This window comes from Myripristis murdjan, chromosome 19 (genome assembly GCF_902150065.1).
Source record: "Myripristis murdjan chromosome 19, fMyrMur1.1, whole genome shotgun sequence".
Taxonomy (NCBI): Eukaryota; Metazoa; Chordata; class Actinopteri; order Holocentriformes; family Holocentridae; genus Myripristis; species Myripristis murdjan.
The window spans coordinates 12,439,041-12,465,109 of NC_043998.1; the positions used below are offsets into that span (position 1 = coordinate 12,439,041).

A 26,069-nucleotide genomic window follows, 5' to 3' on the forward strand; every position below is an offset into this window, starting at 1 on the left:
TTTCTCTTGCCACCCAAAATCGAAGAATGAAGTAATGTCCCTCACAGGTTAGTTTAGGATGTTTTCATGTATAGGGGACACACATAACATGCTTTATCCTTTCACTTGTGTTTTTGTACACCTATACACCCTGTGTTAAGGCCTTATTTTGAAAACCGGACGCAGTCACGTGCATCCTTGCGCCAAGTGCAACGCATTCTGACAAATTGTGTTGTGTTTGGTGTGCCGGGACATTTCAATACACTTGCCATAAAGGCAAGAATACGCGCGCACTCCAAATCGATGGGCGGCTGGTTTGACCACGGAGTGTCTCGTGCCGGCAACTTGACCGCAGTAAGGAGCCGCAGGCAGAGCGAGAGTGAGTCAGGACTGCTCTCAGTCACGTAGCTCATGGCTTATACCGTAGCCTTTTCCTTACGCACTGAATGCTGTTGTGAGTCGAGGCGTGGTGTATCACGGGCAGGCATGAGCGGCTATACCGGCTCTCCTAGTAAATCATTACAGGAGTGGTGGAACCGGACCCTGGACCTCGCTCTGAATCTGACTTGCAGGAGGATGGTGCACGGCAGGAAACAGACTAAACAAAGCTGGTCGGGTTCACGCCTGCAGACTTGTTTATTAGGAAGAGGATGGAGCAGCGGTGCGAGGCGGAGGCTGACATGGGCACCAGCTGGATGGAGAGAGCCGGACTGGACGCATATTTACACTGGATGTACAAACAGACTGGTCCATTATTATTATAAGATGGACTGTAGAATTTAATAATCCGTGTGACCACATTTCCATATAGAGGGTGTTGCAAGAGCGACTATAGCTTCTGTAGTCAAAGTATGGCTGCCTATGAGAGTGCCCATTCAGTCCGTGTTTAAGAGAGCACAAATATAACCAAGCGGCCACATTAAAGGCGGCTGCGCTCCTGTGCGCCCCCATGAACCTGAGGGGACACTTTTACCTCTGTCCCCATGCTGCGCGCCTGTCTCCATTCGCCCCTTAGTGACCTCGCTGTGCAATTCCTGGAGAGAGAGGTTAGGTTAGACAAGGTGAACATTTGTCCCATTTTACTTATGATTTCCTCAGTTGAACGCAGATATGCAATCACAGAAAAAAGTCCCATGTTTTTTGTCCCAAGTAATAGTCCGAGAAAAACGTCGTGTGGTACATTTTATATTACTTGTCCAACTGTAGACAAGTGTCTATTAATGATTAACAAAAATACAGGAAGACAGGATACTTCCGCCTTGAATAGAAATGTGCGCTGCCGTGTGCGCAACGTTGAATTAAACATTTAAAAGCGAGCCCCTTGGGAATCCTGTGGTGTTTTCAGTGCATCCCCATGGTGTCTTTACCCCCTGCAAATCATTCATCACCCATGTCAAACCTGCCGGTGCCCTCAGCTGTGTGACTATTTGACTGTCATTCCAATGTGACCTGCGTCCGCCATACCGTTATGATCAGACTGCACGGCTGCAATATCTCCAGACTGGGACGCGCGGGGCGCACGCTGCTTATCAGAGGAGCGCCACACTTTCACCGTCCAGTGTAAAAGTCACTTTGAGCAACCCGGGGCCTGCAGCAAAGGTAACTCTTGGTCTATTCTTTATTTTTTTCTTATTAGAATTGATTAGACATCATTTATTTCAAAGCTGTGTGTACTGTAAGCTACATTGCGAGAGAATACTTCTCTAAATAAGGCTCAGTCGGCTCGTCTAAAATGATACCACTTAATCTCAAGAGCGCAATTTGTCATTTTGCGTATTTCCACAGGCTATATTTCTCTCTGTATTATTAATAATTAATCACCTTGCTAAAATACAATAGTAGGCGCGTTTGCAATATGAAGAAACAGGAGAATGTCTCAAAGGCCTGGTGACAGCGGGCTATTGATCAGCTATTGATCATTATGTCTGGGTAAACTGTATTTCACAGAGGTGTTGCGTACGTTCGAATATATTATTAAATCAAAGGCTGAAATAAATACCGATCGCTTGTATCGATAGCCGATTCTGTCGAGATTGATGTTATTGAGTTTTGTTCAATGCGGATATAAAGCAAGCCCTAGTTTCTAGAAATATCTCCAAGTTGCCGCATTCTAGCAGCACCATTTAACACCTCAAAATGATCCTCCGCTGAGCCTTTCGGCAGTGCGCATTTTCATCTGCCTCGTGCACATAGAGTAGGTCATATATCTACAGGACACCTACAGCACCAAGGGAGCCTGCTGTATGCCGCTCTGTACATGTAAACATGTGTCTGACACGACACCAAATATGCAGGCAGTTGCAGATGTAGTTTGGCTTTGGGTGACAAAATCCCTTTTCGATTGCATCATGTGAGAAGGCTCTCTTTAACAGACCCGAAAATGGCTGAGGACATTCAGAACAAACTGGAGAAGTACCGCACTGCTCCTTTCGACGCCAGGTTCCCCAACCAGAACCAGACCAGGAACTGCTGGTCCAACTACCTGGGTGAGTCTGTGTGGGAGACATCAAGGTCAAAGCACTGGACCGGGGCCTCACTGTCTTTGTCACGGTTGGAAATGAAGACAAAACAGTCAAACCAGCTTCAAAACAGTTAAACCAGCATGCTGTGTACACTGAATATTAATAACAATAACAGCATAATACAGCTGCTTTTTAAAACTCTGTCAGCTCCTCTGAGATCTGTGAAGGTGTTTGCTTCTTAGTTCTGAGCTGGATATAATCCAATTGAAGGATTTCTTAAGGACCACTGCCAAGACCCTTCCTCTAAATCATGGCCCAGGGTCATGGACTTTTTTTCTTTCTCATATTCATTGTTATTGTTGCCCTATTTATAGACTATCACCGCTGCCAGAAAGCCCTAGACGCCAAAGGAGTCGACACCGCCCCTTGTGAATGGTACAAGCGAGTCTACAAGTCACTCTGCCCCATGTCCTGGGTAAATATTTTCCATTTCCAGAGGCTAACTTGTTTTCCACAAAACAAGGACAGCTAATTAATCGTAAAATATAAATGGTGGTTGGCCCTGTGTGTGATGAGTTATACAAGTTTACCATCCCCTAGTGCCTCCTTAACAATCAAAACAACATGAATGTAATTTCAAAATGAGAGATTTTCCTGCTCAATCAGTTATTGCTCATTCAGATCAAGAGTGTTGGCATGAAGGGAAAGACTAATATGGGCTCTTTGCTAAGCTTTCAGTCACAAAGAAAAAAGGATTTAATATGGCAATAGCTGTTTGGTAATGCTATAAATAAAAAGGTTCAATGGGGAAAATAAAGACTTACTCAGTATGGGAGATCCATGGCTTAAAACAAAACACAAAAAAGTAGTCCCATTGCCAAAATACTAACTCAGTTGAGGACGACATCTCTCTCATTTATGACATAATACCAAATTTAAAGTGGACAGCACATAGGATTTTGGAATTAAAATGTTCAGTTGTATGTCAGCAGATTTGCTTCAGTACAAGCAGAAAAACCTTTTCCCTCCAAATATTTATTTTCTCACCTTTGGGACCTTTATGGATTAGTAACCAATATCAAGTTACTCTTAAAGTCAAGTTATACTTATGCGTCTTAATGCTGCCATAGCTATGCTGTCAAGTAACATTGTCTTTTTAAACAAATTAATTCTAATGAACCAAATATGAACATTCAACAAGACAGCACACAGTGAGGACTAATATTCAGGTTTCTAAAATGTTTTCTTTCATTTTTTTGCCCTTAAGGTCCAGAAATGGGACGACCAGAAAGCAGAGGGAACCTTTCCAGGCAAAATCTGAGCCTGCCTCTACAAAGCTGTTGGTCTGCAAAGACCTGATCTTCACTGCTACAGATTATGTTTGTATAGGTGGTAGGACTCCAGGTGGCTCCACCACCACCTTTCTACAAGTGCTGCTCTGGAACAGGAGCACAATGTAACTGGTCATTCCTTACAGAAGACATGAAATGTACTGCAGATTCTGCATTAAAGTGTCTCAGGCTATATTTACGCAGAGTCTCACATCTTTTTCCTTCAGTAGCAGTCATTTTGACAAATGAGCTGGATGAAGTTTGTTTACATTATGAGGAGATCACTGAAATGGGTATAATCTGGAATATGATTATATGAACTACATACCAGATTAGATGAGGGTATGAAACCCCATGTGTGAACATACATGCCTATAGCACTGGGTTTACAGAGGAAACAAGATATTCACCCATGGTAATGCATTGGAGCCTTAATCCACTTTGCTGTTCTCTCTGGCCCGCACCGGTCAGAGTCGTGTTTCTTACAGGCTGGTCATTACAAAGTCTGACAGGTAGCCTAAAAAAGGCTAAACAAAAAAGTAACAATTCTAGCCCAGAGACCTGATAGAGGCCTTTTTCTTTTTATTTATTCAAATATACCTACATCAAATATACACATATTTAAACAAGGTTAGAAAAATAATTAAATATTTTATACACAGAATGTCGAACACAATAATAGCCACCACCACACACAGCAGGACTGCGAAACAGAGTAATGACTATTGTTGCTGTCGGACATATTGAAATAAAATACATAAAACTGCATTTCATATACAATTAGATTACTAAAATTGTACGTAAGGACTTACAGTATGAAACAGGTTATAGTGTGGCTCAATGAAGCAGTAAATCTTCTCAAAACACAACTGTCTAACATTTTAAGTTGGTCACCTTAGCCAGTGCTGAGGAGTCTGTCCCATGCAACAAAATAATACAGAATATAGTTTGTACAACACCAACTACTAGGTATTACAGTGAAGGTAGAACCATATTTTGTCCCTTTTTGAAGATCATTCTTCTCCATTTGAGGTATGTTAACAGTGTTTGCATATTAGAAATTGTCTGTTAGCTACTCAGAGTCCAAACAAAACAAGTTTTTTCCCCTTTCTCCCTCTACTCAAGTTAGTGAAACTGCTTTACAGTTTCAAGAAATGTTTGTCTCCAAAAAATCTGTCCCCCACAGCAACTTCAATAAAGGTCACTTGGACAGCAAACAAGTCTTTCTACCTGATGCTGAGCAGAAAAAAGGTTGTACTTGGAAAAAACAGTGATACGTAATCCAGGCGTGCCAAATATATACTCAAGAAGCAAGTCTGAATAGCCAGCGTTGCCTAGTACAGATGTAGTCTTTATTTTTTATCTAGGTAAAATGTACAAAAATCTGCCTGTTGTACTTTACACCACTTCAGCCACCAATATAAATCCTCTAAAGGTGAAAATCTCTTTAGAACCACTTGCTCCAAATAAAACCATTAGGCTTTGCAATATATTATATCTGTAATATGTTATAAATGATTAAGAGATATAAATTAGTGTCTGCATAGCATTCTGATTTGTTTGGTGCACACCGGCGGGTGTGTTAGTCAGTTTTCATAGCCATTAGGCCAGGGGCTATCATAAATTGACTAGGCTCATATCTGGATAAAACTCAAATGTAGCGTGGACCACATCCCGACGTGAGAGTGTAGTCGTGTGGCCCTGGAGCCTCTCTTTGAGTATCTAAGCGCCACAAGCAGCATTTTAAGTACGCAGCACAAAAGTCACAAGTAGCAGCCACAGATATAGTAATTGAAACTAGGCACAATAATAGGGCTGACGGACGGCAGCCTCACAGGTTTACCCTGGCACTGTGGGAGGGAGAACAGGGGCGACTATATGTGTTCTGGATAACATGTATATATATCTGTGGGTGTGTCTACATGGTGAGGGACAGGGAAGTAATCCAACCATAAAGTGGAATCCTGTGGGTGTGCGCAAACCCTTTCTGTTGTGTGAGAGCTGGCCTCTTCAGTGGGGACCTCGTCACCCAAAAGCATTGCACTACCAGGCTGCAATTTGGAACCGTGGAGAGTGGCTGATGGAGCACTTTGGGATTGTTTTTGTAAGGGAGGCTCATGGCCCAGAGGTCACCCACCAGAAAGTGGGCTAAAACAGTCACTCCCCTTCAAGTCTCCTCCCTTTAATGAGCGGTGTGACTTGTTTCCATGTTTGTCAGTTCATCAGTCAGTACCTCCTTTTTCCTTGCTTCCCAGTGTCAGTCATACAGGTTTTAGGCCGGAGAGCTGAGATGAAGAAGACCAAACAAGCTTTTAGTTAAGCATTAATAAACCAAGATTTAGGAATGACTTACACATTACTCTTTTAAATTAAGTCATTAAAACTCTCAAGCTCACCTGGATCTGCTGTCTGCTTCTTCTTGTTGTGATGGACGATCTGATTTTCATTTGTCATCTTCACATCCTGGTCCTCTACATAATTACTGCAAACAACAAAAAAAGGGAAGACTCAACAGTTACACTTGGGTAAATCCACAATGTGGCCATGCCTACAGGAAGTTGGAACAGGGAACACCACAAAATGGAGGGTTGATTGACAACAAAGCTTGAAGCCAGCAGGTCCAGGCCTTGAGACCAAAGATGGAGCTAGAGAGAAAGAAGAGGGAAAAGAGGGAGAAGAGGGACTGGAAGGTTGAGGCATCACAAGCCAAGCTGTGGGGTGAGGGTGTGGAATGGCTTGGGGACATTTGAGGGCATTGGGACAAAATCTTCAATACAGGGATTGACCACAGGGGGGTGCTGACACGGGGCTGTCAGGGCTCTGTTACTCACTGTAGGTGGTGTCTGCTGCCACGGGGGCTGGAGTGGAGAAGAGCACAGCTCTGTTCAAAACCAATCACTACTTGAGGTGATGGGGTTTTGTCCCACAATCATTCCAAATAGGATTGTCTATTACTCAACAACAGTCCCAAATAAAGATTATTTATATGTAAGGTGTCATCTGTACGCCAACATTTGATACTCGCTCATAGCTATGCAGTGTGTACCAATGTGAGGCAGCATGCATGACGTATTATAGAGGGGATGTAGGGCCAATAAGCAATTAGTGTTTTTTTTTTCCAACAGGCAATGTCAGGGTTCCCACTGTCATTTGTAAAATTACGTAACCTTTCCATGATTTTCTATAACCTAGGAAACATCAGATTTTTTCCCTTGACCAAAAATTTAACCAAAGTTCAGATCCAGAGGTGTTATTCTGCACTCATCCCAATAATTTATTAAATGACCCGACTTTCCCTGTTTCAAAGAGACTTTTCTAAATTCAATGATTTTATAGAAATTGTGTGACCCACAGGAACCCTGCAAGGTACAACCAATCAGCCGTGTAACCAGGCAACCGATAACATGTATGCGAGTCAGACCACACGTGTCCTAAAATGCCAGGGTACCTGATGACTGTGTTCCTCTCACGGTGGGCGATGTAGGCGTTGTCAGTGAAGAGGATGGTGTGGTAGGGCACTACTGGGTCACAGGTAGGCAGAATGCCTCGCACCACGTGGCTCACACTGTCCAAGATGCCGTTGTACACCAGGAGGTCATCCACGAGCAGCTACAACCACACACACACACACACACATGCAGCGATTTTGCATACCTGTTGTCCAAACATACAAAAAGTGACTGCCTGGTTCACAGCGGGCAAGGAGTCTCACCCCAAACTCCTTCACTCCTCTCTGTGGTGTCTTGGAGTAGTTCCACAGCTTGATCATGGACACGGTCACTGGCTGGTCAAATATGACGTACACACGGTTCACCTACGAGAAACACAGCACACTCAAACTGAGACAAACCGAGTCTTCAAACTGGCTGCAGTGGGGTTACCTAATCTCGCTGCTTAATTCTATTACGCACACGTAAAAACCAGGGCTGTTGAGGTTAACGCGTTAACACATGATTCATTTGAGGACTTTAACACATTATTAAGAAATCAATGTAAATTATTGCAATGTTAAGCTTTAATCCATTTTTGACCCTTAACCCCACATGACATCATACATGATGCAGTGCATTCTGTGAGCAGCAACCTACTTGAAAAACAGACTTGAATCACAGAATGAATCACAAAAACAACCTGTGGCCCCCTGTATGGCACGTTTTCTATCAAAAAGCATCCCGATGGATTTCTAGAGAAATAAAGTCACATGGACACACTGCAACATTGAAATGTCATTGTGTCAGAGCATTTCAAGGTTAAAATACCAGCTAAACAACAAGTATGTTTTTAGTGCTTCCAATAGTAGTAACATTAGCACACTTCGAGCAATGCAGCCATTATATGGGTTTCCATAGACTGTTGGCGCATCAGCGATGTTTAAGACAATGTGCAGAAAAACATCAGATTACACTGGAGAATCCATCATACAAACTCCCTTGAAGAACGATTATTTCCAAAATACCCTATACAATAGTGAAAGGGTAAGCAAGCAACTAATTTTACACATTTTAAATATGTGATTACTCATGATTAATCCATGACTACTCTGTGACTAACATGATTAAAAAATATTAATCACTTGACAGCCTAGTGGAAACACATCCTCACCAGTCCAGGAAGCACTGGGGCCAGCCACATGTGCCTTCCATCGTGGGTGTTGTTAATTCCATCTACCAGTTTATCTGGAGTCCTCACATCACCGTTCACACTGTCCAGTACGTTCACGCTGTCGGGGAAAGCGGCGATGTCTGGAAGATGTAACGCTGAGGAACAGACACATTCAAACTGAAAACTCTTCCAAAGACTATAAGCACTTTACACCCAGGCTTGATCAGTAACATGATGCATCGTTTGTCAGAGACTGAAATTTTGATGTTTAATTACAGCCTCATCCAGTCAGTCAGTGCAATGTTTTTGAACACCACATCATAGTGCCAAAATGCATCATCCCCCCGAGTTTCAGCAAAACTGGGCTTGTGGTGTCAGACATATTCTGTGAAAGGTGCAGTATTGTGCGTTTAATTATAGTGCCCCATTAGTGTGATGATCCATGATGCTGCTAAGTTTTTTTTTTTATTTTTTTTTTTTAACATAAATACTGATTTGTTTAGATCTCCCAGATTTGTAGGTTCAAACTCTATGCTTTTATGTATTTGCACAATGAAGCCCAACCAGCTGACTACAGGACCACATAAAATATAACACATTATATTCATATAGTCTAGGTTCTATGTACAGTTTCTGAGTTTGTAAATAGAGTTCCATGATAAATGATGCCTGAAAGAGGATACTGTTGTCACTGAGATTCATCTTCTTGTGATTCTGGTCGTAGAACTCAAGGCCATTGAGGCCGATGTAGTAAGGGTCTCCCCAGGTTGTTAACAGCTGCAGCTGGAAGATAACTGGCAGGGTGGAGGTCAAGGACAATATATCATGGATATTTATAGCTATCATGACAAATAAGGGTCTGATCTGCCAAAAATATAAAAACAGATCCTTTTTTCCATCATTTTTTTTTAAAGGAATATTGTATTTTTAAACTAACAATGTACAAAAGGATGCAGACAAAAACATGCTAAAGCAAAGTGAGTGATAAGTCAGCATATGAAAGATATTGTATGTAAGGATACATCCACAAGGCATGATGGGAGCTTCATAGTCCATGCTGGCCTGCTCTTGTTTCTTAGAACCTCCTCTGATTTAGAAAAGATTAAATTACAGTTCAAAAGAGTTCAGTTCTCATAAAATCTCCTAGTAAGTGTACAAACGAATCTAAATTTCTGTCCCTACTTGTGTGAGAAGTCCTCGGCACTCCTGCTGTCAGTAGGCGTCTGGAGGAAGTCTATGAAGAGGATCTCCTGGGCAAAGTCAAAATGGCAGTTGCCTGGCCCTTTCCTGATGAGGAAACCCTCCACTGGGGAGATGGCAACATCGTCCAGGAACAGGTGAATCACCTTCACCTGGAGCAGAGATGAGAGTATGAAATTAAACTGAATCAAAGATAGACTTTTGTGCAAATTGTGTACGTAGCCTTTCTTGCTGAATGTAAAAAACTCATTGTGCAAACTACTTTTGTCTTATGTTTTGCATTCTGTTCAGCACATGGTGAAAACTGAGATGTGTGTGTTTCCATTTGGTTCATATTGATCAAAAACCATCAATTTATCCCTGGTGTGATCTGTTATTCTTGTTTATATCAAAACTGTTGTGACACTTTTATTTATTTATTTATTTTACAGATCTGTACATAAACTGTTCTTTCTTGTATCCCACCATGACTTCACACTCACCAATATTTTTATGATTCATTAAAGAACACATGATCGTAAAAGCTTGATTCCACCAGGCGTGGCTGTGTTGCATTCCAGCTGCGACGTGGCTGCTGGAGCTGATTGTGGTCACTTTGTGTTTGTGATTCCACCGCACACGCTTCCACTTGGCTTCAAATACGTGCCTAGTCTATTTTTGATGGAAGCCACTTCAAGCTGCACAGCGTAGATTGAGGTAGGCAGGAAGTCAGATGCAGGAACAGCATAAAGCATCCAACGAGTTTTCAAAATAAAACACCCTGTGCAGACTTCTGATCGTGTGTCACATCACTACATCAACACTGCGTCATAACCAATGGCACCAGGTCAGAAGTCAACCGGTCAAAGGATTTTTGGCACCATGGACGAGGAAGAGGAGAAATAAAAGAAACCTGAGCAAGTCAGCATAATCGGGCAGGCAAAACCTTGTGCTTCTGAAACGCTCCTGGTGGACTATGAAACCATGCAGATGACAGGACAAAACCAAGTCACAGATGTGATGTGATAGAGCCACGCACCAAGGACTCAAGGGGTAAGAATACATCATCCTGCTTAATACAAGCAAAACTGGCTTACTACTTAATTCAAACCATACACTGAAAACCACACTCCCAAAAAATATGTCCAGATGTCAACAAAAAGATGTGAAACAAGTAATTAACTGTATTATGTTTCTACTGTCAGCTACTATTCTGAATTGGGTATAGCTGTTTTATCATATCGTATTGCTTTTATTGTATTGTGTTGTTTGGCATACACTGTTTATCATTATGACTAGGTAAAGGGAATTTATAGAAACTTCCTGTGACAGCTGCACCTGAACATTGAACACTGACAGAGGAGTGACTCACCCCTCTGTACGAGTCCTCTGGGGATTTGTTGTAGTTCCAGATACGGAGTCCTGCAATGGTCTGGGCTTTGTTGAAGGTGACAGTCAAAGTGTGCGGCTCTCCATAGGAGAAGGGGATCAGCCACATGTGCTGGTCATCTGTGGTGATGTTGTGACCGTCTATAAGCCTGGGTGAACAAAATGTAATGTATCAGCACTACAGACTGCACCAAAGCGAACAATGATGTAACTGAGATCAGGCTCATGACTGCATTATTTGCCTAACAACAATAAATACTGTCATTAGCTTTTGTGTTACAGCAGGATGGGGGGAGGAAGGGAATAACAGTGTGAAACATGGTGTAGAAATTTACACCAAGAGAGCAAGGTGAGAAAACTGTACTGGAAAGGTAATTAGAAGACAAATATTAATGGATGTAATGCATTATTATTTAAACCCCATAGAGGTATTTGTTATGTGTTTTTTGTCATCAGTGGTGGTTTTGCTTGAGCCTTTCAGTCATTACTATAGCTACTTAAATTTTCGGTAAGCTAAGAAATGAAATTTACTCTAGTAACACATTCAAGAGACACTTTGGGTAAAGGCCCCCTGTATATTTCATAAGAAGTCAAACTTTTATGTAGGGCTGAGACAATCTATCAATAATAAAATGCTCCCTTGCTGGTTTTCCCTAGTAACCAGCAAAAATGTCACTTGAAACTAACATTTTTAACAGTAACAACGTGCTAATCACCTGAGAAGACAGCCTTCATCCTTTATGGTTAAGCTGGCTACCTCAGTTAACACTGCACAGTAACAAGAGTCCTGTTAACATTACTTTGTGTGGGGAAAATAAATCAGCCTCCGTACCGAGCTCATGACATCATAAATCAGACTGTGGATGTTGTAGTGGACGAGAAGCTAAATGTGTTTTCAACACTGATGTTTCCACGCCTCCCTGTGGCAAAAAATATACACATGGTTGGTCTTTTGATGACTTGACGGTACTGTAAATATAATGGACATAGCAATAATTATCTACAATTTTGTGCCAATATATCGAGTTTTCAAAATGAGATATCGTCCCAGCCCCACTTTTAGGGCTAAAAGACGTCTCGCCAGGTTCAGGTTCTTTTGGTGTTTTTTTTGCAACTGTCAACCCTTAACCTTAACCTAACCTTAAACTTAACATTAACCCTCACCGCAGTCTCAAGAGCCTACAAGAGTAGAGTTACCATCTAGACAGGACCTCCTTTCACCTGCTGTGTCGTGTTTCTGTCGCCAAGATGGCTCTCAACGGACGACTTGTGACTGCACTGTGCCCCCTCCTGGCAGGGAGTGGCATAAGAAGAACTATAGTTCGGATGGAGTATACTGCACGCGGTGTTCCAGGATGTGTCCACGGGGCTGTTCTTGTGTCTTTTTGTTGCTGCCAGTATACTCCAAGTATACTGCCAGTTTAAGAGTATTAGCTAAAAAGTCTAAAATGTGTGTGTATATGATATGTTAGTGTATTCTATATGCTCACAAAGAACACAATGTCACACATACTTATCAAGTGTGCGCGGGTCATGTCCATAATCAGGCAGGTCGTTGAGGTCCCTGGGCGAGGCAGCCATCATACTGAGGTCCAAAGGTAAACTCTCACCCTCTTTTCCCACCACCTCCAAGCCTGTCAGACCCAGGTAGTGGGAGTCACCCCACGTCAGCACCAGCTCAAGTCTAAGGCCTTGGGTCAGGGAGACAAATCAGATAATATGTTAACTGTAAAGTCAGTATCTATAAACAGCAAGCAAACTGTGTCCTTGCCTAAATAATTAGAGACAGTCCTCTACTGTCCCTTTGAAGTAAATGTGAAGATGTGATGATGACGGGGATCTTTTAATGTGGAGCCATGCACTCACACTTTCCAGTGTACATCCCAGGGATTTGTTCAGTGTTCTCTGTTTGGCTCACAGCCGGGTTGAGGTGGAGTTTCAGCTGAGAGGACATGGAAACAAATCAGAGATGTAATTTTATTACAATAACTTGCTGTGATGGGTCACTTCCTCCTTATGCCTGTAATGCTGCCAGCTACCCTCTGCCAGCCGTGAGGGAATCATAAACAAACTCAATTTTGTTAATCAAATTCCATAATGTTTCCAGGACCATTTCATGATACTGAAAACTGTCCCAATTTTTTTTTTTTTTAATCATTTATCTTATTAATTGGTCTATAAAAACAAATCGGGCTATAGGAGAACGCACTTCAAACAAACATGCAGATCTCCCACTGGTAGACTTCCCCCACAATGGAGGAAGCTTGCAATGAGTCATATGGCATTGTCAATAACATTTTTATACATGTAATTTATTTTGATTTGAAAACATTAAGATTTGCCCCTGGTGTCTTTTCCTTGTCCTTAACCAACTTAAAATGATCCCAAACTGCAGATGTTTTAGGCTTTTTTTTTTTCAGCCTCAGCCTCCATCTCACTAGTGTCTGAGTGTTCATGTTTATCTTTAGGTTGTTGAAATAATATTATGAACAAATATCTGTTATTTTTCAAAAACCCTCTGGATTTGTGTCACTTTTCCATTACATTTCCACAACTGGAATCACAACTATCCATTGCTTTTGGAGGTTTTCCATGAGCACAGTAGCCCTGTGCTGTTTACTAGACAAAGCATGCACTTACAGTGAGGTCTTCCTCTCTGAAGCCAGCCTGTGTGAAGGGTCTTTCCTCTCCCTCTCCATCAGCAGTGCGGGGTCTCTGCAGCTCCTCCTCATACACAAGGTTCTCGGGCCCCTCACCATCGCTTTGGAAAGTTTCATCATAACGAGACATGGCCTCCAGGATTTCATCATCAGTGGTGAACAGGATCGTGTCCCCAAATTGGTCCAGTCCTATTGCAAGAGAGTAGTCATTTAGAGATTCAGTAGCAAAGTGTAGGCAAAAAACATTTTAAGTAAATAAGATGAGCTGATAAAAAAAATAACACATAACGAGAAAGCCTGCTCTGTTCAGCTACCTCCAGACAGTGTCCCTGAGGCCTTGGCAATCTCGCCCCTGAAGATGCACTTTCCATCCAGTAGCATCTCCACTTCCTTCACTCCTCGGAACGAGTGGATGCGCGATTTATTGTAGTTCCACACACGGATCATGGCTACCTTGTGGCTAGCTCCAAAGTCCAGGAAGATGACATGGCTGCGACCAGGAGTGAAAGGGGCCAGCCAGAGATGCATGTCGTCCTGGGTGCGGTTAACCCCATCGATCAAGTTGGAAACTACGCGGGGGTCCTTACCATAAGCTGGGAGAATGTTAATGTCTGGGGGATCAGCACGGATGTGGGCGGGTCGGAGTGGCTCTCCACTGGAACTGAACACCTCCAGACCGTTGAGGCCAACGTAGTGGCGGTCGCCCCAGGTGGACAGGATGTTGATGACCAGCCTCTGGCCCTGGGGCAGCACCGGGATCTCAAACTCTTCTTCCCGCTCTGTGGATGGATCATCTTCAGGGTCTTCACACAGGCCTGCCTGGTGGGAAAGGGGGCTCCTGGGTGTTGTGGAGGGATTTACTAGAGCTGCAGGTGGGCCGTGGCCTTGGCGCTGTAGGAACTCATCAAAGATGTCACCCTCGAAGCCCATGTTTGAGATGCGTCCACGCTGGCACTGGTTGAATTTGGTGAGGGAGTCCCAGGACTCCATGAGGGTGTCATCCTGTTGGCTGTGTAGCTGTGCCCGAGGGGTGCACTGCCTTCTGCTTGTGGTTACCAATGACATTGGCACCTCTGGGGAATGCACAAACACAGAACCTTCATGAGCTACTGATGAGGCAAAGGAAATAAGAGTATATTTGATGATAAACAGCCTTTAAATTTATCACTGTACACTGGAATCAGCAAAGTTAGTGCCTTTTATGAGACCACAGACTAAATGTCTCATTTTTTAAAGATGCTTGCCTTCATCCGTGAGGAGTCTATCTAATGATATCTTCACTTGTGTTTACAAGAGTGGGTTCACAGGCAACAGCTGAGGTTGTAACAATGTACTCTCTCTCTTGTCTCTTTCTGTTGATGTGTGTGTAAGCCTGCACACAGCCCCTGACGTCTGGTAGCTCATTTATGTGTATTCTAGGAGATCAAGGGATTATGATGGAGCTGGCAGAGAGATTCGTAATATGTCAATCTGGCTTCCCTATAATCTCATTTACAATGCAGGAAAAGATCTTTACAGATGTGCAGATGCCAATTTCTTTTCAATTAAAAAAATACATCTGTCATTTGGAGAAACAGATTTCTTAATGACAAAAACAAAGTTAAATGGCAGAAGAAGGAAATAACAATTTCTCAGTACAAAGGTCACACCAAAAGGCAGCTGCTCAGTATACAGGCTATAAGGACTCTACTAAACTACACAATATGATAGTGCATCACTCTCAACCCACAAACACATGCTGTGACTAACTATGAGATGACTGCATCTAATCAAATCAACTTAACATCTGAAAGAGCAACAGCTGTAGCCAAGCGTTCAGTTCATGTTGGGGGCCTGTGGCAAGAGGCGTCTGAAACCACATGACTTGTAGAGTACCAGCTGAAGTGACATGTGGCGATGAGAAAATCCACCAGAAGCTCTGGCCCAAGGGTAAGCAACTATGTGCCATAGAGAGCCAAGAGTGTGCAGATTGTCATTCCAACAAAATCTATATCAGGCAATTTCAATGTTTAGTTCCTCCTCTCTGCTTGAAAGTGAGGTAATCAGTGAAATCACCTGGTGTAGTTTTTGGTTGGAATGAAAACCTGCAGACTCTTGGCTGTTCGTGGCACATGGTTGCCTAAATTTGATCAACCATCAACCAATAGATCAACGCCTTCTGATCTATTGTTTGCATTGTACTCTCACAATTTTATATTAACCTCTAAGGTATTATAAGTAAGTATAGTTAGTATAAGTGATAAATAATCAAATGTAAAGGTATCTTTCTCCATTTTAGGCTTAATATGGAAGACAGCAGCCTCGCCTACCAGTGTTTGAGAACGCAGCAGCTCCAAAGTGTTGCTCCTCCATCTGTCTGGCAGTGATCGCAGAGTTTCGGACTGAGCTCCTGCGTCCACTGATGGGCCTGTCTGGCATTTGCTCCCCAAGTTCCTCCAGCAGGTCGCAGCTCAGATCCAAAGAGTCGCCTTTCCACTGACCCCCATTCACTGTCCGCTCCACCCCTCTGCACACCCGGCCTGGGTTGCATGGAAGCTCCGGGAGCATTGAAGAGGACGAGGCTGTGGGGGCTTTGGGCTCCACAGAGGGCTGAGGCACCAACCAGCGGGGCCTCTCCCTCTCCCTGCTGGCCTCACTGCCCTCAGGGGCTCCCCTGTTCAAGGGTTGCAGCCACTGGGGGGCCACCCGGGATGAGGAGGGCTGGGTGGTGACTGTCTGCTCCATGGGTGCTGGAAGCTGGACTGGCTGCTCCAGCTGCTGCCTGAGAGAGAGGGGTTCTTCTGATGCAGGCAGTTCAAATGAACTCCTCTGAATGAAGGAGCGCAGGGTGGAAGATGAGACTGGCGCTGGTGAGGGGGTGATGGGTGGCAACGGTGCATGTGATTTGTCCTGCTGCATGTCTGTCCTAGCCTGGCCTCGCACCTCTGATGGCCGGGTACTGGAACTGCAGTCTAGCTGGGTGCTGCAGCCCTCCAGACCCTTCCTGTCATCATGGCGCTGGGGGCTTGCACCCCGCAGATTGTGGCCTGAAGACACAGGGCTAGAAGAGAAGGATTCACAGACCTGAAACGCCTGGAGGTCAATGGTGGTGCTGTAGTCAAAAACCTGGTTGCCACAGCCCTTCTCTAGCTCGCCCTCGAACACCAACGTGCTGTTGAGGTACAGTTTTACATGTCGTGCACCAATGTCCAGGTCCTAAAAAAGAAACCATCTCCATTTACCTACACATTTAATTTGCACTCTCGTTCACAAGTCTGTATAAAACATGACAGCATTTTATAAAAATGATCCTATAAAAATTATAAAAATGATCATATAAGATTCATGTAAAAAACATAGTGTACAAATGTTTACATGCCATTGCTGCATTTTGGGTTAACAGGTATAACAGGAAAATACATAACATTTCATAATATATCTGAAAATATTTTGAGTACAAAATAGTTCTAATTTAGCTCTTGTATTGCTAATGAAATCAAGGGAACACAACAACAAACAAAGAGAAAAGTGAGATTCAAAAATTAGATAAGCTGTTACTGGAACATACTGAAAATGCACAAAATCAAACAGTCTGAAAGAATGGAGCAGTCTCCATACAAACCCACCAGTAATTCTTTTATCTAGTTCTGAATGTACAGTATGTACAGTATGAGCACCTCAAGCTAGCAGTAAGTAGCCTTCTAACAGACACAAAGTCATGGCTGCCATGGAGAGATGGCTAAAGCCCAACTCAAATCTCCTTGATCCCCTAGTCAGTAAATCACAGTGCACCTGCAGGTTAACCTGCACCCTTTTTCACACTGACAGCTCCTTACCTTAAAGGTTCAGGCAGCCACACACAATCCAATACACATAATACATCATGTAGTTCTATAATGTTATAGACAGCCTGAGAGAAACCTCATCATGGGGTCTTTGTACCCCTCTATGAACAGCAGTGAGGGCGAGAGGCGGCAGCCCAAGTTCCCTAACACTAATCCTCTGGGGCTAATCTCTCACTGTTCCACATTCGGACGGACTGAGTGGCAGCTCAGCCAGCCACTGTTAAGAGAAAGCCACACCCCCGATTCAGCCACGCCAATACGGTCACTCCTTATGGCATCGCGTGTTTAATGTACTGTGTTTCTATGGTATTATGTTTTTAATGTACCAACCAGTGAAGCCAGACATGACATTCCATTTCAGTGGACTAATAAAGATTCTATTCTACTCTATTCTCTTAATTTCTGTTCTGTTCTATCCTATCACAGTGACTACACACACCATGTTGGACTTGTACACTCTACTGCTGCTAGACAGCTAAATGTTGAATAATCTCTGAACTCAAGAGAGGGATAATCAAAAGGATACTCCATGCAAAGGATTGAATGTGTTGGACGAATGGGTGGAACTAAACTTATGCAACATATTAGAGTGAAACTTCATACAAACCATAATGCCAACCTCACAAAATAACAAACAACATATGGTAAACAGCACTAACATTGAGGCTTCTGTTGTAGTTCCAGATTTTGATGCGGGATATTCCAAAGTCTAAGGAGTACTCCGTGTTCCTGATGACAAAGTACAGCTGGATGGGAGGGTGAAATGGACACGTCCACATGTGACGCTCCTTGGTGGTCTGTCAACCCAACAGGACAGGCAAAAACAATTAGCAAACTTTTGACCTTTGAATAAATAATATTCATTCAAAGATAACAATTTCCACAAACTCGTCTGTGATGTGATGTGCTTTTAAACAGTCCACACATCTATTTCATAAGACAGGTGCATAAGAGAAGGAACATCACACTAAATGTATCACAGCAAGTTAGACTGTGCGAGAGTTTATGTGCAACTTTTGATTTAAATGTATCAAAATGAAATGTTGAAAATTTATGAATTTATGTAATTCTTCTCTAATGTAACTGACTGAAACATTCAAAGCCTAGATAACAGATTTTTCAGCCGAATCACGACTGGACCGTCTTTATTCCTCCTGCAGGCAGACACACTTTCCTCTCCGGCTATTAAACTATTAAACTAAATATTGATTCATAAACAACTGATAAGAAAAACTCTAATGTTCAAATCAGCATTTGCCTTCTGCAATTTACATATAACTTGTTCAAATCACAATTTCAGCAGCAATCACCACAATATGATTTTGAGGAAGCGAGCAGAAACTCACCTTTGTCTTGCCGTTGACAAGCGCCCCCAGATTCCCGGGATAGTCGGTGTTCCTGATGTCCAGGTCGTGAGGCGACACGTACACCTTCTTGTTCTTGTGGCAGAAGAACTGCAACTCAGTCAGGCCCACCTGCAAAGCGTTCCCCCAGTTTGACAGGATTTCCATGGTAACATACAGAGCAGGTGTCACCTCAGCCAAGGATTGCTTTCTCTGCATGACGACACAACACAAAAGACCATACTAAATCACAAACACATCCTCATGGCAGCTTGGAAATACCCTGACATAGCTCTGTGTCACACCCACCACTGTGTAACTGGAGTTATTCATTCTGAATTGTGGCACTGGTTCTCTCACCGGCTGTTTGCTGTTGTCCGTTTTGACAGATGGAGGGATGTCGTAGCTGGGGCTTGCTTCAAGTTTCTCCAAGGCTTTAAGTAGTTTCTGTTGTTGCCTGAAAAGAGGGATGACATCCTCATTTCTGCTATTTTATCTGTTGTCACTGACCTTGATGTCCGTTGGGAATGATGGCTGAGCACTGGGTTACGGACACTGGTAATTAATTCTTCAAGGTCAGCAGGCATACACACCATAAATTCCTGTTCCTTTTAGCTTTAGCTTCTACGACACATGGTTACTTTTGTTCTGGCTTCGACTTCCAAGGAGGCACAGAATTAACCAAGTTCCTGGTGTCCTTCTCTCCTCTAGGAAACCTCTCTGCACAATGTGTGTATGTTTTTGTTGAAATGTCATGTTCATCAGAACACCTACCTGGGGCCCATGAGTGTGATTCTCTGCATGGCTTTGTTGACACTGTTCTCATCCTTGTCACGGCTGCTGTCATGCAGTGAACCATTCATCATCTGGTGTCCTCTACCCTGAATGAACAGAGAGCAAAATACAACAGGTGGTGATAGATAGCCTTTTATATTAAGGTTTACATTTAATCCAGAATGCTGTCACTGTATCAAAGAGACAAGAAACTTCTAAGCACAGACACTGGGTTTTGTTAGGGGTAATGGTATTGAAAATCACCCACTGTCCTTGATCACCATATAAAAAGCGCACACAAAAAGGCAACAGAAACAACTGTTAACAGCAGGAAAAATGATATAACAAGTAGTGGCCCTGAGTTTGGTAAAGGTGGGGGGGCAGTCAGACCGTGGGACGGCTGAAGGGCTCCGGGCTCCGCAGGAGGCTGTTCTCTCTCTGGATGGCCTGCTGCACCCTGCAAACCATCTCCTCTGGGTCCCGCTCTTCCATGGAAGCCTTCCTGACTGCTGATAGGGGCCTCTCTAGCCGACTCCTTGCCCCTTAAAGAGGAGGCAGATGTATTTTAAAACAACACCCATTCCCTTTAGTGCAAACATTACAGTAGGTTACTTCAAAGGGCATATACAAAAATTTGATTAAAAAATGAGAAATCCACTATTGTTAGACTGTATTCTCTACATTTTAGACACTGGGAATACAATAATTTTGTATTTAGCACATACCACATTTTAAAATGTTATCTGCAGTGATGCCAAGCTAATCAGGCAAGACTTACTCTGACCATCCCTGCTGTCCTTTGAAGGCGGCCTGTCTAATGTTTTACTTTTCACCAACATGGGCTTGGTGGGTATGTACGTCTCAATGCTGTCTTTCCTCTTGGCGGACAGAGAGCGCTCAATCTTACGACCTACAACATGGAGTAAAAAAACAACCCAAGTCTCAGGAATGAGCTAAGGGACTAGGGCTGGGTGATATCATTTATAATCATATCAATATGATATGATCATATCATATCATATCATCATATATAGATATCATATCATCATATATAGATCATATCATCATATAAAGATATGTGATATGTTTCGGTAGAATTTTCAACTAACATTATTGTAATATATACTGACATCGGAAAAAATCAGAGTAAAGTAAACTTACATCTTCACATATACCTAGATTTTTTTCTTTGTGAATAGGCATGAAGGAGCATGAGCATAAAAGGAAGGGACATAGTCTTTCTGCCTCCCACATATGCTGACTAACCTAGGGCTTGTATCTTGCAGAGACAGCTAATGTACTGCCACTTCTCCTTGTCTACAGGTCAATGCTGATGAAACAGATAGTGAGAGGAGACAGAACCACTCTGAGCAATTACGACTCACCCTAAAAATCAATACAGGAATTTCTACATGGAAGTGGATGCTGAGGCCTACCTTTAGGTGAGGGTCCGAAGTCCAGCACAATGAGGTTTGTGGAATCGAAGCTATGGGAGCTGCTGGGTCGAGTGTGGTGATGGGAAGGGGAGGGGACGGAGGTGGTCTTGGTGGAAGAGGGAGGCAGCCCCAGCTCCTCCAGACTCTCAGTGCTCTCCTCCCTCTCAATCTGCTCCTCCACCCACTCCTCATCTGACTCCTCCCCTGCTGAGCCACGGCTGCTCCGATGCATGCTAACCTCCAGGCTCCGACGCAAAACCTAGTTTATAAAGGTCAGCGTTAAAATCCACACACACACACATACACACACACACATTTGTAAATATAAGGGCAAGCTGACACAAACACAAACACATGCATGCTGATGGCTCTTACATGACCTGATTTATTGATATAATGCTTAAAAAATATCATAAATTAACACCTGTGAACGTGCAATTTTTTTCTAATTCACTTATGCCAGCCTGACAAAACAAAATAAACAGCACACAAATTTCTTCCACTCACCTTCACCTCCTCAAGGTTGAGCAGCACCTTCTCACTGTGCTCCAGATTCACTTGGCCTCCCCGGCTCTCTGCCCTGGAGCTGAAGGAGCGTGACACCTTGCAGGTGTCCCTCGGGGAGCAGGGACTGCGGGGAGAACGCGGGCTGGAGCTCTGCATGAGACACCAGTGGATGGATGAAGGGAGATAGCAGAGATAACAGAGATGCTAAATCGTACAGACAGCTGCATTTGACACACTGCCCCTCCCCCAAAGAACACCCACACATAAGCCTGGTAGGCTTTGCTTTGTCTTCACTCTACCTCCATGTCTATGCTTTCATTAGGCTCAAAATCATCAGAGTAACGTTTCTCCGGGGATACTTGCAAACTTGGTCCTTCCTCTGTTCGAATTCTGAAAGAATCCTGCATAAATGACAGAGGGGGGAATCTAAATAAGCATACTTGCTTGGGAAAAATACACTTGTAGTTTTTTTGTTGGTATGTTTTTTTTTTTTTTAAATAAACCTCAATCAATACATAAATATTTTACCATTAATTAGAGGCCTGTACCTGCACCCATTCTCTCCTCTGGACTTTTCCTGGGGCAGTGCTGCTCCTCTGTTTGTGGGCCTTCTCCAGATCACGGCTATCCTCAGCTAGCTGGTGGGCACCACTTCTAGAGGCATCTGCCGATGAGTCACAGCACAAACAGCACATTAGCAGCACATGGCAAAGTGTTCCCTCAGAGGAGAAGGAATATGCAGTCACGTTCACAGATGGTCTAGAGCACAAAGAGGAAGAGCTAAAAAAAAAAACTGTCTGCCAGTTACAACTGAGACTGGAAATGAGTCTTTTAAAAATGACTGAATACTCAAGAACACAGTTTCCACATGCACAATAAGGAGGTAAAAAATGGGTGAGCTGTTATGTAAGCACTTTCAATTCTGAGTGTCTGTAGATTTATTTTGGTCTCCAGCAGCAGTATACCAGCTGTGTGTGCAGGCCTCCAAGCAGGTGGGGAGGTGAGAGACTTGTGGTTGGACCGCTTGGGCTGCTTGCTGCAGGCTTCAGCGTTTGCTCCGTTAAGATAAATGGAAAACCCCTGCTCCAGTTGCTCCAATTCTATCTCCCTGGGATCTTTGACTTTAAGGCGCTTTAGGATCCTGAGGAATACAGACAGAGTAATAACCACCTCTGCAAATACAGATGTATAAATCAAAATCTGAAAATCAGCACTGCACAGGTAAATAATTACATTTCAGGATGAATCTGCACCAACCCGACAAATCATCTTATATTTGCAAGCTATTCAAACTTCAAAAATCCTACACTTCACAGCACTTTACCCTCTCATCTTTTCTCTCAGCGCAAGAAGCCAATCAAAGTCTCCTATTAGGCAGCACTGACAGTCATGGAAGAGTATCTCCTCTGTGAAATTCAATCGTGTCTCTCCCCAATGCCCTATGCTCACACCTCACCTGTTTTTGTGCTGGAGGGCAATTAAATATTCATCCAGAGTCTCCTCCACAGCAGAGGTAAGCTTCCCTCCTTGGCACCTCTTACTATCCTTCAAGAACACAAGCAAGCACACATACACACAGACCAACGTGATGCAGAGTCAGCAATGCCTACGTAAGCTGTTTCAAGAGCACAGGGGCATGTCACAATACACCATGCCATTGGACAAGTATCCATACTCACTATGACAGTATGAGTGTTGAACCACAGGATTACACTCAGTGTCCACTTTATTTGGTACACCACAACATTTATATGACAAATTTCTTCCTCTAGACGATGAGTTACTGTTTAACCACATAAAAGATTAGGTAAGACATATGATTTATAAATTTTTTAATATGGTGGGATATTGGGTGCCAGATTTTCATGCTTTGCAGCATCCAGAATTTACTGAGAATAGTACAAGGAACAAAAAAATCCAGCTTGTAGCAGTCCAGAGGTCAAAAATGTGATCTAGCGATGGTGTGAGGAATGTTTTCTTGGGAACACATTAGGGACCACACTGACGCCACAGCATACAAAAACACTGGTGACAAGGTGCATAGCTTCATGACCACAGTATATAGCTTTTAAAAGGGATAGTTCGACTAGGGTGATGCATAGTTGTGTCACGATGGTTGGAGGACCATTACAGTGATAGACAGTCTTTGGGATGGGGTAGGCAGGGAATGTCTGCAGCATGAATGTGCTGCTAAAAAACTCAGCAGGGACTGCAATGCCACTACTGACTAAGCATAAATCAAGATCCCTGTGGGACATCTCCAGCACCTTTATGAATTCATGACGTGACCAATTCAGCCTGTATGTCCCTGAAGCAAAATGGGGTCATCTGGTACTTGCTAGGTATACATAATACAGTGGTTACTGAGTGTATATGACAATATCAAGTGGCATTATTACATCTTGCATAATACCTTAAAGCATAGCCCACTAGAATTAAATTACATCTACAATGACAACACCCAAGATCAATGATGCAAAACAGTAAAAATGTCACATTAAGCCAAAAGTGACTGAAAGCTACACTAGATAGGTTGTTTGCATGAAAAATATTTCCATTGAATCAGCCTTATTCCCAAACTGGTGGCACAACAGAGAAGAGTTTCCCGTCCCAACTAACAAGCCATTTATTTGCACTGTTTCCTTATTTTCAGATTTAAACTGACGGGCGTGCAACCTCTTTAATACAATACTTGAGGAAATGGCTCTGCCCATGGGACTTAGACTTAGACTTAGGAAGTGATGAATCAAAACTTGAGTGCAAAATACACAATTTTCTCCACTAAAGCAGCAAGCAAGTGCTCCATCCAGCTGAATCCTTAGATCTTTTGCCTCTCTCATCACTAACCAGCCAGGCTCATAAACAAGAGTGTGTGCAGTTTACTGACGAGTTGCATGTTTTCTGAATATTGAAATTCAGTTAACAGTAACTCACACTGACATATGAAACCGCCAATGTGTCAAGTGTGTCAAGCACAGATTTTACAATGTTAGCAAGAGAGCACCAGATAAAAAGGCAAACAAAAGCTTTGGCATAACCCTCCCAGTTAAGAGAGTGTCTCCAGATTGCACTGTGTGCTCATGGATGCTACGTTAGCTACACTGTGTTGGACTGAACAAAAAGACACCAGATGTCTGACTGCTTTAGTCTTAAAAATGTTGGCCTTGGTCTTCAGGCAATGATGGCTCCCCCACATGAGAGTGTTTTGGAAAAAAAAACATAAATTGTCAGCAAAATACAGTCACTTACAGCTTATGTGATTCCATATTACAGGCAAATAAATGACACCATCATGCAGGAAAAGAAATCACAAGGCCTCTTACTTAATTGCTATAAGCCAACTGGGCTACAGCATCTGTCACTGACAGGAGCAGAAGAGAAGCAAGGACAGTAGAGGAAAAAAGCAGATAATTATATTGGTGACACAGTAGCATAGAAACAGAGCGACACCTGAAACACTATTCTAACTAATGGCATGCACTGCTGCAATTATTGCCCTTAAAACTAGGAGACCTTAATGGCAGTATTGCATGTCAAGTTAAATGTGAGGACAGACATCTGCATCATGTATCCAACACTTCACTCCCAGAGCTGACGTGCACATAAAACACTTACATTTACCTTATCCATTGTGGGGCTGCAGATGATGGTGCTCATATGACCCTATTCCATATTTTGGAGGGCCGACCATCCCTCACCGTTTCCATTGGCACCTGTGTATTCGCTCAGCACTGCACTGCAGAAGTACATGTATGAATACCTCACGGTTACTCGCATGTGACATGAGCTCCAAGATTAGCTTGACGTTAAAAAATGCATCACATATAAAAAAAAATTTGCCCCACCCGCAGGAAGATGATGCTTGCGTCCCGCATAAAGAAAACCTACAATTGGCGGACTGTTTCCAGGCCCAACTTTAACCATTTCACTGGCGTCTTTTTCGTCAAAACCTGTCGTTTTAAACAGTTTAACGATAACCCGTGACAAGTCGTGCAGGGGATGTTTGCACATGCATAATGTCTTGATTTGAACGCCGTTCTTAACAGGTTAGCCAACACTGAGTTGACCATTACAGTAGTGGCACAATGTCTTTTCTTGTCTTGCTCACATTGGCTAGCAAGCAAGCGAGGGCTTTTAGCTGACTTGTAATGCATTAGCTGTCACAGAGTCACTTATTCAAGCTCACTGCCCACAGTAAAGCTGACTTTCAGTGTTGGTGAAAACAGCTACATGGGTGAGCTAACAGTTAACTTGGCTGGCTAACGTGTGAACCGATTCGCCTAGCGTTAACGACAACAAACTGAAAAGCTAACTAGCTAGCATGTAGCTACTTCATGTTAGCTCACAAAAAAGGCTGGCTATTACTTTCACATCCCACCATAGTGCAACCCTAATGACGGTTGAGAAGATATACTTACTGTCATACTGGTAACACACACACTTTGGTGTTATTAGCTGTATGATAATGCCGTTATTCTGTGAGCGCTCATGTGCCCTGTGTGTTGTTGGTGTTGGTTGGTTACCAGGATAGCCGTCCACCAATGGAGACAGCCGCATCACGACCAGACACACCCCCCCAGTGC

General features: G+C 43.1%; 2 protein-coding genes across 3 annotated transcripts; one reads left to right on the forward strand and one right to left on the reverse strand.

Moving 5' to 3' along the window:
• The first annotated feature begins 1,345 nt into the window (after positions 1-1,345).
• On the forward strand, positions 1,346-3,971 carry cox6b1 (cytochrome c oxidase subunit 6B1). 2 transcript variants are annotated; one of them, XM_030077474.1, is made up of 4 exons: positions 1,346-1,578; positions 2,338-2,465; positions 2,816-2,916; positions 3,709-3,971. In XM_030077474.1, exons 2-4 carry the CDS (start codon positions 2,360-2,362, stop codon positions 3,760-3,762), a joined length of 261 nt encoding a protein of 86 aa, XP_029933334.1. In that variant the 5' UTR covers positions 1,346-1,578; positions 2,338-2,359; the 3' UTR covers positions 3,763-3,971. The 2 variants fall into 2 exon arrangements, with proteins under 2 accessions (XP_029933334.1, XP_029933333.1); XM_030077473.1 differs by having other exon boundaries at positions 1,360-1,578; positions 2,352-2,465.
• A 366-nt stretch (positions 3,972-4,337) lies between these two features.
• On the reverse strand, positions 4,338-26,019 carry katnip (katanin interacting protein). The gene is made up of 29 exons (XM_030077457.1): positions 25,905-26,019; positions 25,108-25,222; positions 22,943-23,031; positions 22,452-22,627; positions 22,035-22,150; positions 21,786-21,887; positions 21,487-21,636; positions 20,980-21,238; positions 20,322-20,453; positions 19,934-20,085; positions 19,544-19,650; positions 19,130-19,226; positions 18,773-18,982; positions 18,086-18,223; positions 15,912-16,797; positions 13,917-14,711; positions 13,583-13,791; positions 12,809-12,884; positions 12,456-12,633; positions 10,926-11,091; positions 9,557-9,726; positions 9,397-9,461; positions 9,058-9,168; positions 8,375-8,514; positions 7,485-7,586; positions 7,221-7,381; positions 6,604-6,630; positions 6,169-6,254; positions 4,338-6,057 (listed from the first exon to the last, which is right to left on the reverse strand). The coding sequence occupies exons 2-29, from the start codon at positions 25,141-25,143 to the stop codon at positions 5,999-6,001; spliced, it is 4,995 nt and encodes a 1,664-aa protein (XP_029933317.1). The 5' UTR covers positions 25,144-25,222; positions 25,905-26,019; the 3' UTR covers positions 4,338-5,998.
• Positions 26,020-26,069: the final 50 nt, after the last annotated feature.